This window comes from Cyrtonyx montezumae, unplaced genomic scaffold, assembly GCF_038088225.1.
Source record: "Cyrtonyx montezumae isolate F1298 unplaced genomic scaffold, pur_monq_1.0 scaffold_2, whole genome shotgun sequence".
In the NCBI taxonomy this organism is placed as follows: Eukaryota; Metazoa; Chordata; class Aves; order Galliformes; family Odontophoridae; genus Cyrtonyx; species Cyrtonyx montezumae.
In genome coordinates, this window is record NW_027071936.1 from 66,724,043 (window position 1) to 66,738,037 (window position 13,995).

The 13,995-nt window shown below is 43.5% G+C and overlaps 1 protein-coding gene across 1 annotated transcript in view; it reads left to right on the plus strand.

The window, feature by feature from the left end:
• ATRN (attractin) overlaps positions 1–13,995 on the plus strand; it is a 131,178-nt gene that overhangs the window by 100,349 nt on the left and 16,834 nt on the right. Inside the window, exon 26 of the mRNA XM_065735982.1 lies at positions 2,624–2,702. Within this exon, the coding sequence (XP_065592054.1) occupies positions 2,624–2,702 (79 nt within the window). The remainder of the gene's footprint in view (positions 1–2,623; positions 2,703–13,995) is intronic.

Here is a 13,995-nt window from a genome sequence, read left to right on the forward strand (position 1 = left end):
CATGTGCAGAATTATGAGATACACATTTCCAAAGTGGAATTTTCTATGAGGATAAAGACAATCCTCTTAATTCTTCACTCCCTAGCCTTTGTCTCCAAGGGAATAAATGAATGTGCGGACAGATGTGATCTTACACATTTCTATCCTAAAGAAGAGCCATCCTGAGGGCAGTTCAGTAGATTTTGACATGCATCTTTGGTTTGATATGCACGTTCCTGATAGATGCAGCAGAATGGAGCACATACTTCTTGTAACAGCCTCCTACACACTCATTCACTCTGCAGGTGCTCTGGGTGGTGGTCGTTTTTGTGGTCATATTAGACAGGCAGCCAGGACACCTCTCCCCCCTGCCCTGAGGATTTAGTTTTATCTCCACCCTTGCTATGTACATCGGTGCTGATTATTTTCCTGTAAACAAAACAGGTGGAAGACAAAAGGCTTAACCTGTGGTCCTAGCTATGCTGGTTTTGCTTGGATGCACTTTGGATTTTTGTTCGTCAGGGAGCACTGTTTGGGCCTCAAAGATAGAGCAAATGTTTCACCTGAGAGTTTGTTTCTTTTGTGGGAATGGAAGCTTATAAGAAGAGAAAAGCTCATCAAAGCCTCTGGTGGCATTCCTGCTGAAAGGAGACCCAAGACTAATGTGGGCACTCAAATGTTGTTAGTCCATCATTCATTTGTGCCTGCTGAAGTGTGGTGTGAGTGGAAATCCATTTGGTCGAAGTGTGACCTTGTCCAGGAGAGAAATGCTGTTCCCAGGTGGTACAGTCTGCTCTCACATTTAACATAGCAAGAGGAAGCTTTGGGGGAAAAAGGGAAAGCTGAAGGTATGACATCCTCAATCATCAGTCATGCACGTTTGCTTCTTGACCAAAGCAGCAATTAAAGGTTTAATGTATATTCTTTACTAATTAATGGATGGCATAATGCTTTTCACTACAAAGCTCAACAGTCATCCAACACCTCTCGAAAGGGAAAATAAAATAACCATTAAAAGTGCATGTCTAAACTGTTTGTGTGCCAAACAAACAAATTAAAATAAAACCAAAACAACAACCACACTTTTGCAGTGAGCAAGTGTCAGATTTTAATATTTAGAGAAAATGTGGGGGGAAATAGTTGGGACTCTGTGTATCCCTCCATGGTTCTGCTTAAGTTTGTGAAGAAATGGGCACTGCAGGAGTCTATAAAAGCTGTAAAGACATTTTAATGCTGAAGCCACTCAGGCACCAATTTTTTAATATCTTATAATGTGTGATAGTAAGATAGTAAGACGTATATCTGTACATTTCTAAGCCTGAATAATATAATCATATAAGTACTGGCTTCCCCTTGAGTGCTCAGTGCCGAATCACATGCAGTTTTCCTAATATACAGGCTATGGATAATGATGTGTAATCAGGAGCAGACCCTCCTTTATAACATCTTAGGGGTCAGCTCCTGCTGTCTGTCCTTTTTTTAACAATAATAACATTGCCAAGTCTTGGTGTTCCTCTGCTAATGAATTTGACACTGAGAAAAGGACCCCCAGTTGCTCAAAGGCTGAGATGTAAAGTCCCTTGTAACTTGCATGAGGCCAAACAGGACAGAAGGAAGAGGTGAAAATAGGGAGATCGTGGGATGCAGTGCCTCTGGTCATCATAAACTGTGGTCTTGCAGTCAGTGGCACAACTGTGGGTCACGTCCAAGCAGAAGATCACTGGGGTTGTAGGCATCTGTATGGGAGAGCACAGTGGGAACCACAGGAGGATGGATGTTTGGAAGCTGGATTTATTGCTGAAGGCAAGGAGCACTGAGTGGTCCCTCTGCTGTGAGCTCCTTGGGAGCCCCAGGATGGCAAGGACCAAACTGTGTCAGTGCCCATCCAATAGAAATCCCCCTTCAGAGCACAGCAGCCTCTGTAAATGATGCACTTGAGGAAATAAGTTGTCCGTTCTGGTTAATCTTCCTATAAGCACTCTGTTTAAATACACTCTAGACTCTAGAGGAAGGGTGTTTGGAGGCTTTTCTTTCTTTTCCCCATCACTGTGGTACTTGAGAAGAGAGGTTTTCATTGGAGTAGTTACACAAAAGGATAAATTTTAATCTTAGAAAGCCTGCGTTGCCTTGAAGTTGCTTGTTAAGTATTCAGCCTGATAACATCAGCACTGTCAATAAAGTTGGCTTTTATTATTATTGTTATAACTGCTTTTTTGATGTCTTTTTTTTTTTTTTTTTGCATTTTCCCTCGATGCTGATAAACCCATTCGTCCACTTTTTTCCTCTTTAGACTCAGAAAAGGAAGATAGATTTGGGGAAACCAAGCAGTGCCTATAGTTGTACAGCAACCAGTTAAAAAGAGTCCAACTGCTATGCACTTTATCTCATTTTTGTAATTTGGAAAATGAAAAAATTCAGTGTTCTCTGCTGCTTTCAAGGCTTTTCTTCTGTGGGTTATCTGCTCCATTTACATATTGCCAAAGATAGTCAATAACTGGCTTTTCCAGTGTGATTGTTTTTGCCACGTTATCTTTCATCAAAGTACCTCTAAGTACCAGATGAACTTTTAGTCTGTCTGTTTTTGATTTGCTGTTACGTTATGAGCAAGGACAGTAAGGTATTTGTTTTCTTTTCTCCTTTACAGTTGTTTCCTGTCTCTGCTCCTGGTTGCAGCTGTGGTCTGGAAGATAAAACAGAGTTGCTGGGCATCGCGAAGAAGAGAGGTTGAAATGACAAAATTGAATGCTATCTCTTAAATGACTTCTTTTATAGTTCTTCTGTCTTGTATTTATTCACAAATGCATAGTATTAACCTTCAGTTAAGGATAAGCTTCACTAATCTATAAATGCTTCTGTTTAGGCATTTATAATAGTGTATTTTCGATTACAATTTCAGTGACAAATGGTTCTATTTTAGTATCCTGATACTGCAGTTCTTACAGAGAGCAAAAAATAAGAGTGAATATCCTGTATTCCTGGAACGTGGGCTTTAGACAGCACAAATAGAAAGCCACCAGCAAATTAGGAGACTCTATAGTTGTGTTTTGAAAGAGGAACTATCCCTGTTGCAACACTGACCGCGTTGGTTCGCACATTAACGTGTTGAAAACAGGCAGTCCCCGTTTTCAAGTGAATAGCTTGTACTAGTGTTTAGGGGAATTTTATCTCATTTGCTCTAATTTCAGAAACATTAAAGCATTAAAGAAAGGTGGAGGGAGCCACGCAAGATTTGGAAAGCTATTAGCATACTTCATAAAAAGCAATTTTTAGTACTAGAGCTTTCTTCCTTTCGTCAAGCTGGGGACTGTACCAGCTTCCCAACTGCTTTGTGTTTGCAGCATATAAAAATGCATGCTATAAATCACTTACAACACTGCTTTTCCTTGCTTGTGCCTGATGCATTTGGTGATTTCTCACCGCTCCTCTTGCTTCTCAGCTGAAGCTGTCATTACACATTACATCCTGAGACTCAGGGTGACCAATAGAACAACCCAAGCTGGAAGGCACGAAGGGTCATCAAGTTCAGCTGCTGGGATAGGACAGACAATATGTTGTCATGCAGTAGCATAAAGAATATGTCTTTCTTTCTGGTTTTTTAAGCACGGATGTAGAAACATGTAGTAGAGCAAGCTGTGTTTGTGGAGAAATAAGTCCCATGTGCCACCAGGCAGATGGTCATCTTCTTGTGCAGTGTCATGTGTGAATCCAGGAGAGGTTAGGCTGGGCTGAGCATAGGGTTGTTTTTTGGAGCTCTCTGGGATGAGGGCAGCTGCATTTCCATGAAGTTCTGTGCAAGTGACAGTTTCTTACATACCTTAAAAACCTGTATCTGGTTGTACTTTCCAGTGCAGGAGTGGGAGTATTATACAATTACTCCATCTGTGGATCTCCTTTTGTGTAATAAAGCAGGATGATGTCTGATAATTCTTCTCTCCTTCTTCCTCTTTCTGCTTCAGTTGTTTTTGTTCTTGCTAGTGAACTCAAATGCATAATATAATCAGTGTTTTTCAAACAGATAACCCTTAATCTTTGAAATAATTTAAGTCTTTGAGGCTTTTCATATTCTCTGAAGGTAGATAAATTTTGACTACCATGGCTATTTTTTTTTCTTTATCTCTCTTGACAAGAAAGGAAAATGGAGTAAACATAACGTTTCCTTCTGGCTCCTGGGGTTAAATGTTATCAAGGAATGTATAAGAAAAATAGACTGAGAAATAAATACAGTGCTTTCGAGCTCAGTTAAAATATTGTAGCAGTAGCCCAAATGAAAGAGTTCCCTATAAATTATTTTGAGTCTAATTTGTCTTTTAAGGAAAAAAAAAAAAAGCAGAAGTGCTGACAAGGCATGTTCTAGTCTATTTAAACTCAGTTTACATGTGCACCTATTTCATAGAATCACAGAATCACTGAGGTTGGAAAAGACCTCCAACATCATCCTCTCATACTCTGCCCTGGTGAGGCCTCACCTGGAGTAGTGTGTCCAGTTCTGGGTTCCCCTGTGTGAAACAGACAGAGACCTCCTGGAAAGAGTCCAGTGGAGGGATACAAAGATGATAAAGGGCGAGGAACAGCTCCTACATGAGGAAAGGCTGAGAGAGCTGGGGCTGCTCAGCCTTGAGGAAAGAAGACTGAGAGGGGATCTGATCCACCTCTATCAATATCTGAGGAGCGGGAGGCAAAGGGACGAGGCCGGACTCTTCTCAGCAGTGTGTGGCCATAGGATGAGGGGAAGTGGCCACAAACTGAAGCATAGGAAGCTCTGCACCAATGTGTGTGGGAACTTCTTCCCAGTGCAGTGACGGAGCACTGGAGCTGCACACAGAGGTGGTGGATCTCCTTCTCTGGAGAAGTTCAAGACCCACCTGGCTGCGTACCTGTGCAACCTGGGCTGGGAGCTGCTTTGGCAGGGGGTTGGACTCAATGATCTCTGGAGGTCCCTTCCAACCCCTCAAATTCTTTGATTCTGTGATCCAGTCCAACTGTCCACTTACCACCCATATTTCCCACTAAACTGTGTCCCTCAGTACAATACCGAAACGTTTCTTGAACACAAGAGCACATTTGATAGGCAGTTCATCAGGACATTCTTTTCTTGTCAGATTCCTGTCTGTCTCCATTATTTATCATGCTCCTTCTCTACGTCCCTTGCATCTATCTGGCAGTTCATAAGTCTCTGCTATTGCATCCCTCTGTTGTTGTAAAACACGAGGAAACTGCTTTAAATCTTTGCCATGCGTTGATTAAAGATATTAATAAAGACTGTCCCCAGAAATGAAAGTCTGCTAAAAAATAGTTTGGGTTTTTTGTAGAAACTATGATGATTTTATAGCTCGCAGTGTTCTTTTCATGCAGAACTTCAATAAATCCTATTAAGGCTCCCTTTAAACATTGGTAGTTAAAATGATTAACAGCAGTTTGCTACATTGAGCGTTTTAAGTGTACAGAAGTTTATGCCTCTGTTGTTGTAACGGTGGTTTTGAAGGATGGGATTTTGAGGTTTATTATTTCTCCTTTCTTTGGAAGTGGCTGCTCTCTTTGTTCTTCTCCGTTACCCTTACAGGAACCTTGTGTCACAAAGTTTGTAGGCCGTCCTGGGGAAAACAAATTTTGTTTAATTGCCCTTTTTCCTCCCTGTATAAAGCGATGACATCTTTGGAGACGACCTCTTCCACTTCCTCCTGCCATGCTAAGAGTTCAATGGCTGGGTAAAGGGGAAGCAGTGGTGGCAAGGCTTCTGACTCAGACAATGTATTTTAACCTTATGCTAATGCACAGAATCTTAGAATTGTTTAGGTTGAAAAAGACCATCAAGACCATCAAGCCTTCTGAATGCCATTGCTGTACCGTGTCTGTAAGTGCCACGTCTCTTCAGTACTTCCAGGGATGGGGGCTCCACTGCTTCTCTTGGCAGCCTGCTCTCTGAATTCTTCCTAGCATCCAATCTAAACCATCTCTAGCAAAGCTTGAAGCTGTTTCCTCATGTTTTATCTCTTATCAGCTGAGAAAAGCGACCATGCCCACCTTAACTGCAGCCTCCTTCTGGGTATTTGTAGAGAAGGATGAGGCCACTCCTCAGCTTCTCATTCTGCAGACTGAACAGCCCCAGCTCCCCCCAGTGGCTCCTTGTGTCTTGTTTTTCAGTCTGTGAGCTTTGCTTCTCTTTTCTAGACGTACTCAAGCAATTCAATATCATTCTTGTAGCTGAGGGGCCCAAAACTCAGCACAGTACTTGAGGTGTGGTCTTACCAGGGCCACGTACAAGGGAACAGTCACCTCCCTGCTCCTGCTGGCCACATTATTTCTGATGGAGGCCAGGACTCCGTTGGCCACTTTGGCCACCTGGGCACACTGCTGGCTCGTCAAGCAAAAGCACTGCCAAGTCCTCTTCTGTTGGGCAGCTTTCCCTTCTTCCCAAGCCTGAGCCTTGTTGAATGTCATTTGATCGAACTCAACCCATCAGTCTATCCCATCCAGATCTTCATATAATCCAAGATCTCAGAGCATAGGTGATCCCATCAGCCAGATCATTGATAGAAATGTGAAAGAAAACTGATAAATTGGTCATTGTCTCATAGGAGGAGATCAGGACCTGCCCTTCATAAAGCCATCCTGGCTTTGTTTGGTCACTTGACTGTCCTGTATGTGCCATGTGATATGATGCAGCCCTTACAGAAGATATTTGTCTGATTTTGGCTGTATTTTTAGAGGTGGTACCGTTGCCTGTTTCCTTGTGCTGCAGTAATTCTGTGCTTGTTGTCTAATCGTAACGCAAAAGGGAAGTAAAATATGATGCAATCTGCAGGTAATTCCCAGGTATCAATCACTCTTCCCAATATAAGCATTGCTAGTGCTGCACTTCTTATCACAGTACTGGGTAGAAAATAGATAGCTGAAGCTTAATCCAAAATCTGTTTAGGACAAAAAAAAAAAAAAAGAGTAAGTAGAATGATATAGCAGCCAGAATTATTCAGGTAGTATTACTCTTTGGTCAGCTCCGTGGTCAGCTGCTTGTACATATCAGTGCTGATGTTCCTCAGCCTAATGGTGAAAAGGTCTTTGGGTGATCAGACACAGCATAGCAAATTGTAGATCTAGGAAAATGAGTTTGGAGTGCTGAGCGAAAAGTTCAGGCCTTGCAGAGTATAAAGCTTGACCTGAAGTAAAAATGGGAACAATCTGTGTCGTATCAGGCAGGGAGGAGATGGGATAGTAAATTGTGTGTTTATCCCCTGTGCAGTGAGCACCAAGTTTAAATATCTTCAGACATCTTAAAGAGGGAGAGTGGAAATAAAAAGGTAGCTTTTACAGGAGGCTTAAAATGAAGCAAATGGCATTAGGAAATAGGGATAGGTAGCTTTTCAGTCTCATCTCTGGAAAATGACAACGTTGAATGTATCAAGGTGGTCACTGGGAACAATGTGCAAAATATGAGAGTGGCATTAGAAATTTAACATGCCCATCTGCTCTCTTGATTTTTCCATCTATTGTTTTATCTTAGCAGCCAAATCCTATTCTCTTCACCCTCAGGCTGCTTCCTGCTCCTCCACTTTGGGCAAGAAATAACTCCTGCTAACATGCCTGGTGAATGGAGTATAGATAGTGATTTGGCAGCTGGCTGCGTGAGGGTCAGCTGGATGACTCTCAGTGCCCCACTGTTTTGTGGGATAACTCCATTTAAGTGTCCAGAGCTCAGTTCCAGCTTTAATGTCCATAAAGTTGTCTATGCTTCGCCTTCTTTGTTGCCAGGACTGAATGTTTTTGCTCTGTGCAGTACCCAGCTTATTCAGGATAGGCTTTGCGTATTGATTTACTGCAGGGATTATCCTTCTCCTTCATCACCTCGTTGCTGAAATCTTTCTCCATCCCACGTGTATTCAAAGTGTAGCAGTGCTTCTGTTGTTACTAGCATCCTCTGCTATAATAGCTGTGAACACTGAATATCATTTCAGCAGACTGTCTTCTGTATTCACTTTCACAGCAGAGGCTTTCCAAAGGATGTGTGCTAGGTGTTATTTATTGCCCTGCCTCTGCTTCTGTCTCCTTCCACCTCTCACCTGTTAGCATTACATTCATCTCTTGCCTTTTAGGATGTGATTTAGGGTATCTTTTGTCAAGGGAAAAGATTCAGGGCTGGAATATTTTCACGCCTGGGGTTTCTGCTGGTGTTTGGAGAGGCCTCATATCAACCCCTATGCTGCAACATTGAAAGGTCAGGCTACAGGTACACCCAGATTGGGCAGTGGGCCATCACAGCACTGTTGGAGGGCATATGAGAAACGATATATGCTGGTGCTGGATGTGCTGCTGCATTCATCATGTTCCCAGCCATCATTTGGCTTGTGGACCATCATGTTTGATAGCAGTGACAGTGCTGCTTGGCATCTGTCAGCTCAGGATAACGTACGAGCTTGTTGGCGTGGGATGTAGATGAAGCCCACGTTGCAGGGATGAGGAACTATGACAAGCAGATTACTTCTGCAGAGGTCAAGATGGTGTGGTCAGCACACTCGGTTGTCTTATTACAGTGTCAAATGCAAGTCTGTGTGCAATATCTCTTCTTCAGCAGTTGCAGGAGATTTACTTCCAAGATTATCCGTATCCCGGAAAATGGGCTGAAATGATGGTGGTCGTGGTGATTTAGCAGCTGCGTGTAAATTCCCAGTTCCTGCATTTATAAGTAAAAGTAATAAACTCAGAGCACAGGGTTAGCATTTTCAGCAGCTGCTTATTGGAGTGCTGTGTCCACTCTGGTTTCAGCAATACCCTGGGCGTTGCAGATGGTTCAGAAAGACACCACGAGATCCATTTGTTATCTGAAAGATAAGTGAGAGATGAAAGCATCACGAATCACTCATTCTGTCCAAGGGAAAACATATTGGGATTCGATGATGTGAGCGAACGTCTGTGAATAAGAGTCATAGAAGATTCATGATGGGATGAGTGTCTTCTAAATAATCAGCCAAAGGCACAATGCCCAGTTATCTGTGACTGGGGCTGAAGAAGTTGAAAGCTGCTTTGTTTTTTCTGCTGCTTTGAGGAGCAATGGTATTAAAAACACGGATCTCACGTCAGAAACACAAGTGCTTTTGGAAGGATTTTTTCTAGGTCAGCCCAAGTCACGTGGCTGTGGAAATGACGTGAAATTTGGTGGCTCGCACTACGTGGGGGGTCAGACCAAATAATCATCACTCTGTGCTCTGCCCCTGAATTTAAAATCTATGAATGGGAACCAAGTCATAGTGCCTCTAGGCTTTTTCCAAAATACAAACGCTGAGTGCTCTCCGCAGTGATCTATGTGTCTTTGTCAGCAGCTGAAGGAAATTACAGCAGAGATAAGTGATGCCCTGAAGAGGAAAAACAGCCCAACATATTAATGTTGACAAGAGATTCCAGCTTAGGGGGAAATTGATGGTCCGTTTTTGTTTGAACATGCTACTGCCACTTCTGTGCCTAATTGAGCTCATCTCTGGTTGAACTTGCAGATGGCTGCTTACAGCTGACTGTCTGTGGCTTTAATGTGGCCACGTTGGGTGCCACCGTGGCACATACAGGACAGCACCCAGCTGAGCACTTCTCACATCATGGCCCTGCCAGAAAACCAAGAAAAGCTGCAGTTGCTTGTAGTATGTCGTAAAAAGAGCCACTGGATGGGATTTGGGGGTGGTGATGGTGTGATAACCGAGCTCAACCTCGTCTATAAGAAACAAACAGCCGTACGTGTGTTGAAGCTGTTGTCATCTCAGGCTCCCAGGTCTTTCTCTGATGATAGGAATCAGTGGCACAGGTATCTAATTTAGCTATTTGGGAAACTTAGGGAGGGAAACAGCGCTGTGTAATTATGCTGGAAGAGCTCTAGTCAATCAAAGGTGTGCTCTGCTATTGTGCAATTATCTGGTATCAGTACACGTTCTGGTTTGTCTACGTTATATATACTTCTGGTCTTTTCAAAATGAATGATATCTTATTCATATTAAAGGTCAGTTTCTCTGTGCCCTCCTACTGGGCATGATTATGGTAAATAACTTACTTATCTTAATCAGCCCTGGATTAAATATATTCTGTCATTTCAGCATGAGGCAACTTCCCAGTAGCTTTGCTTTCTGGTTTGTTAGAGTTTTGAAGTGTGGAAATGCCTGTTGAGAAGCATTTGAACATTAATTCTCTCCTCTTCTCTCTTTCAACATAGCCTGCAAAGTCAGTTACAAAACTAATTAGCTAGCATTAATATGTGCTCTGCTCTAGGGGCGTAAAAACTTAATTTTCAGTGATGATGAAAGTGTCAAAGAAAATTGTTTGTTTGTTGATGTACTTGGTAGTTGATGTAATTGTAGCTAAATGCTTTAAATCACTTATTTCTGAAACAATGTCGTTCATCTTCTTGGAATATTTGTTTCTTCCATCTCTGTGTTTTTTGCTGGTGCCCCTTTTTATTTTATGGGCAACTCCATTGATTTTCTCCCATTTCCCTCAAGGTTACCAAGTAGCTGCAACAAAAAGCAAAGGTCCCTGTAGCAATGGAGATGAGCAGGCAGTGAGGTGGATCGAGAACTGGCTCATGAGGTTCAGCAAGGGCAGATGTAGAGTCCTACACCTAAGGAGGAATGGCCAAGTGCATCAGTACCATTTGGAGGCTGAGCCACTAGAAAGGAGCTGTGTGGAGGTAGAGCTGATTGACCCAACAGTTGACCAAATCTTGAGCACAGGATGACCACGAGCCAATCCAAGAAGCTGGTGGGACCCCGGAGTGCATTACAAAGAGCGAGGCCAGCAGGGCAAGGGAGGTTCTCCTCCCCCTCTGCTTTGCCCTGGGGAGGCCACAGCTGAAGCACTGTGCCCCGTGCTGGGCTTCCCAGCTCCAGGCAGACAGGGAGCTTCTGGGAGAGTCCAGCAGAGGCTCTACAGAGCTGGTGGGGACCTGGAGCACCTCCTGATAGGGAAAGACTGGGAGCCTTGCATCTGTTCAGCCTGTAAAAGAGAAGGCTGAGAGAGGATCTTATCAGTGCTTATCAGTACCTACAGGGCTGGGGTCAGGTGGATGCAGCCAGGTTCTTTCTGGTGGCACCAGCAACAGGACAGCAGGCAGTGGGCACAAACTGGAACACAGAACGTTCCATATGAACACGAGGAAGGTGAATTTTTAAGGTCTCAGAGCCCCGAAACAAGCTGCCCAGAAAGATGGTGGAGTCTCCTCCTCTGGAGATAAGGAAAACCCACCTGGATGCATTCCCATGTAGATTGCAGTAGGACCTCTGCTTTAGCAGGGTTGGGCTGGGGGATCTCCAGAGATAACCTTCCAACTCCTACGATTCTGTGATATATTCAAAGTAAGCATTACTTCAAGATAAGCCTGAGCAACTGTCAGTGTTGACTGCATAGAAATTTAAGATGAGACCTGTGAGGTGTCCCCTTCAAACACCGGCTGTTGGGAGGCCACAGATTGTCGTTTCAACAGATGTCATTACAGGAGAGCTCTGGGACCAGTTTCTAAGTTAGCCATGCAGCAGTGCTTGGAAATAGGTAGTTAATTCGGGACAAATAGGACGAGCCAACATCTGAATTCAAGTGAATGATAAAGTGGGGATGATCAGCTGTTAAATCCGTGTTGGAGAATAGCATATCCAGCACTTAGCAACCCTAAACAGCATGAATACAAGTCGGTTTGTTTCCTTGTCTTCTTGATCATTTTCCTCTTTCCATGACACTGTAACTTAAAGACTCACTGATGCTTGTTAGGTCTCTGGGCTTCAGCTCTCTGAACCATTTTATCTTTGCAGTAGTGGTTCAAAACACATCACTTACTTCAGGCAGTGCTGGCTTTTGAATCACAGAGTCCTTAAGGTGGGAAAAGACCTTTGGGATCACCAAACCCAAACCCAACTCCTCCCCACCATGTCCTTTAGTGCCTCATCTCCACAGTTCTTGAACACCTCCAGGGTGACTCCACCACCTCCCCGGGCAACCTGTGTTACAGACAGCTGTTCTGGTTAGCTTTTTAAAGCTATTATTTATAGGGAGCAAGTCAAATGCAAACCGTGTGGCTTCCTTCTGGAAAAACTGGCATCCTTTCATGCCTGAAAATATCAGAGCCTGATCCTTAGAGGCACCAGAGCCCCACGCTCATAAAAGAGGCTCCGCAGGGGGCAATTGCTGAGATTGATGGTAGCAGGACACTTATACAGAAACCAATGACTGGTTTATTACCGTAAATAAAACGCTCAGGCTTTTCTTGTCAGAAAACACAGCACAGTTTATATTAGTCAATTAACCTGGTAACCTGAATAGCTGTTTTTCTTTTGCATGAGAGTCTGTGCTATCGCACAAAGGGAATGATTTTCCTGCATCCTCGGGTGGTTTTTCTCCCCTCAGTCACATGCTGCTCATTGTGGATTACTCATTACTCCATGGTTATTCATACGAAGAACTGCTGGGATGAAACACTGCTTTTCTGCACCACATGTGCAGTGTGAGATGAGCAGCCTCAGTCTCTCTTCCTCCCTGATGTTCTCCTCCACTGTAGACAGCGTATTGGGTAGTCCAAGCATCTGGTCATAGAGTCATCATGGAATGGATTTGGGTTGGAAGGGACCTAAAAATCATCCGGTTCCAACCTCCCTGCTGCAGGCAGAGTTTTCACCCACCAAATCAGACACCAAGCTGCCCAGAGCCTCATCCAGCCTGGCCTGGAGCATCTCCAGGGATGGGGCACCCACAGCTTCTTTGGTTGCCCTAAAGCCTTCAAGTGTCATTTAAGCCCTTCTCATTCTGCCATTGCTTTCCCTTGTGATTCTTGGCAGTAGTTTTTCTGCTAAGAAAAAAAATATATAACCAGTGCAAATAAAAAGTTGTGTAGGTCTTCCTTTTCATTTTACAGTTCCTTCAGTATTAGAGCTCCATGGTGTGTTGCATTACACACTTTTGGATGTGTTTTGATGGTAAGCTTGTCAGACGTTTTGTCTTTGAGATCCTCTTCAGACCAAAGTGATTTAAAATATTCCCAGGTTGTCCTGTTAATTGTGTGATCAAGAAACCAAAGCTTTGAAGGAGAAGTGTTCAGGTTAATTATTTTAAACCTCAGAAAGCAAATCATTAGGAACGAGGCTAAGCCAGGTTTAGGGTATCTTGACATCAGCTGCTGCTGATTTCTAATGACACGCTCCACATCTTGGCTAGGGAAATACCACAATTTCTCCTTCACAGCACTATAAAACCTTTTAATGACCATTTTGTTACACCAGACAAACATTGAAGGATATACACGTGCAGAGGTTAAACACGCACGGTGCGTGCCTTGGGGGAAAGAGTGACATTCTGGCTTGAGAGCTATTATTTCTCACATTTATTCTTAATTTTCAGGGAAGTGGTTTTGTAACAAGAAAGTAGTAGAGAAAGGGTGTTCTTCCTTCGTCCTTTGCCATTTTAGTGACAGTTTGGATCTTTGGTTTTACCTGGTTTGGCCCTTGGTACTGGGACAGCCGCGTGGGTGCCATTCCCTGCCCCGTTTTGAGGATGAGAGCAGGAACATTGCTGTCAGCACTGCTTTTCCCATCTCTCACTCTGAGGCCACTCAGCTCAGGGTTTTGTTCCTCAAAGCTGCTGTTGATTTCAGCAGGAGCCGTGTTGCCAAACTGCACGTTTTCTCCAGTAAGCTCAACCTCCTTCGAGAGAGCTAATAGCTTACAGTTCACGAGCCTCCTGGACATCTTCATCAGGACAGCTTGTTCTTTGATTTTATAGCCATTAAACAAAGCACTTTATGATAGCTGAAGGGGACAATTGCAGGAACAACAACCCAGCAATCTGTTTCACACTTGCTTTCGTCTGCAATCTGCTGGTGTGCTTTAAATATTCGAAAGCTCTGCGACTTCTTCTACCCAAGTGTGAGGTCCACACGAGTTTGCTTTGTACAGCTCCATTTGGGAGAATTTATTGGGTTTTTTCACTTTGTGGCACTGTCTACAAGCTACTGTGATGTGCTTTCTTATTTTTTTGTGGGGAGGGTGTTCTGTAGATCAACCA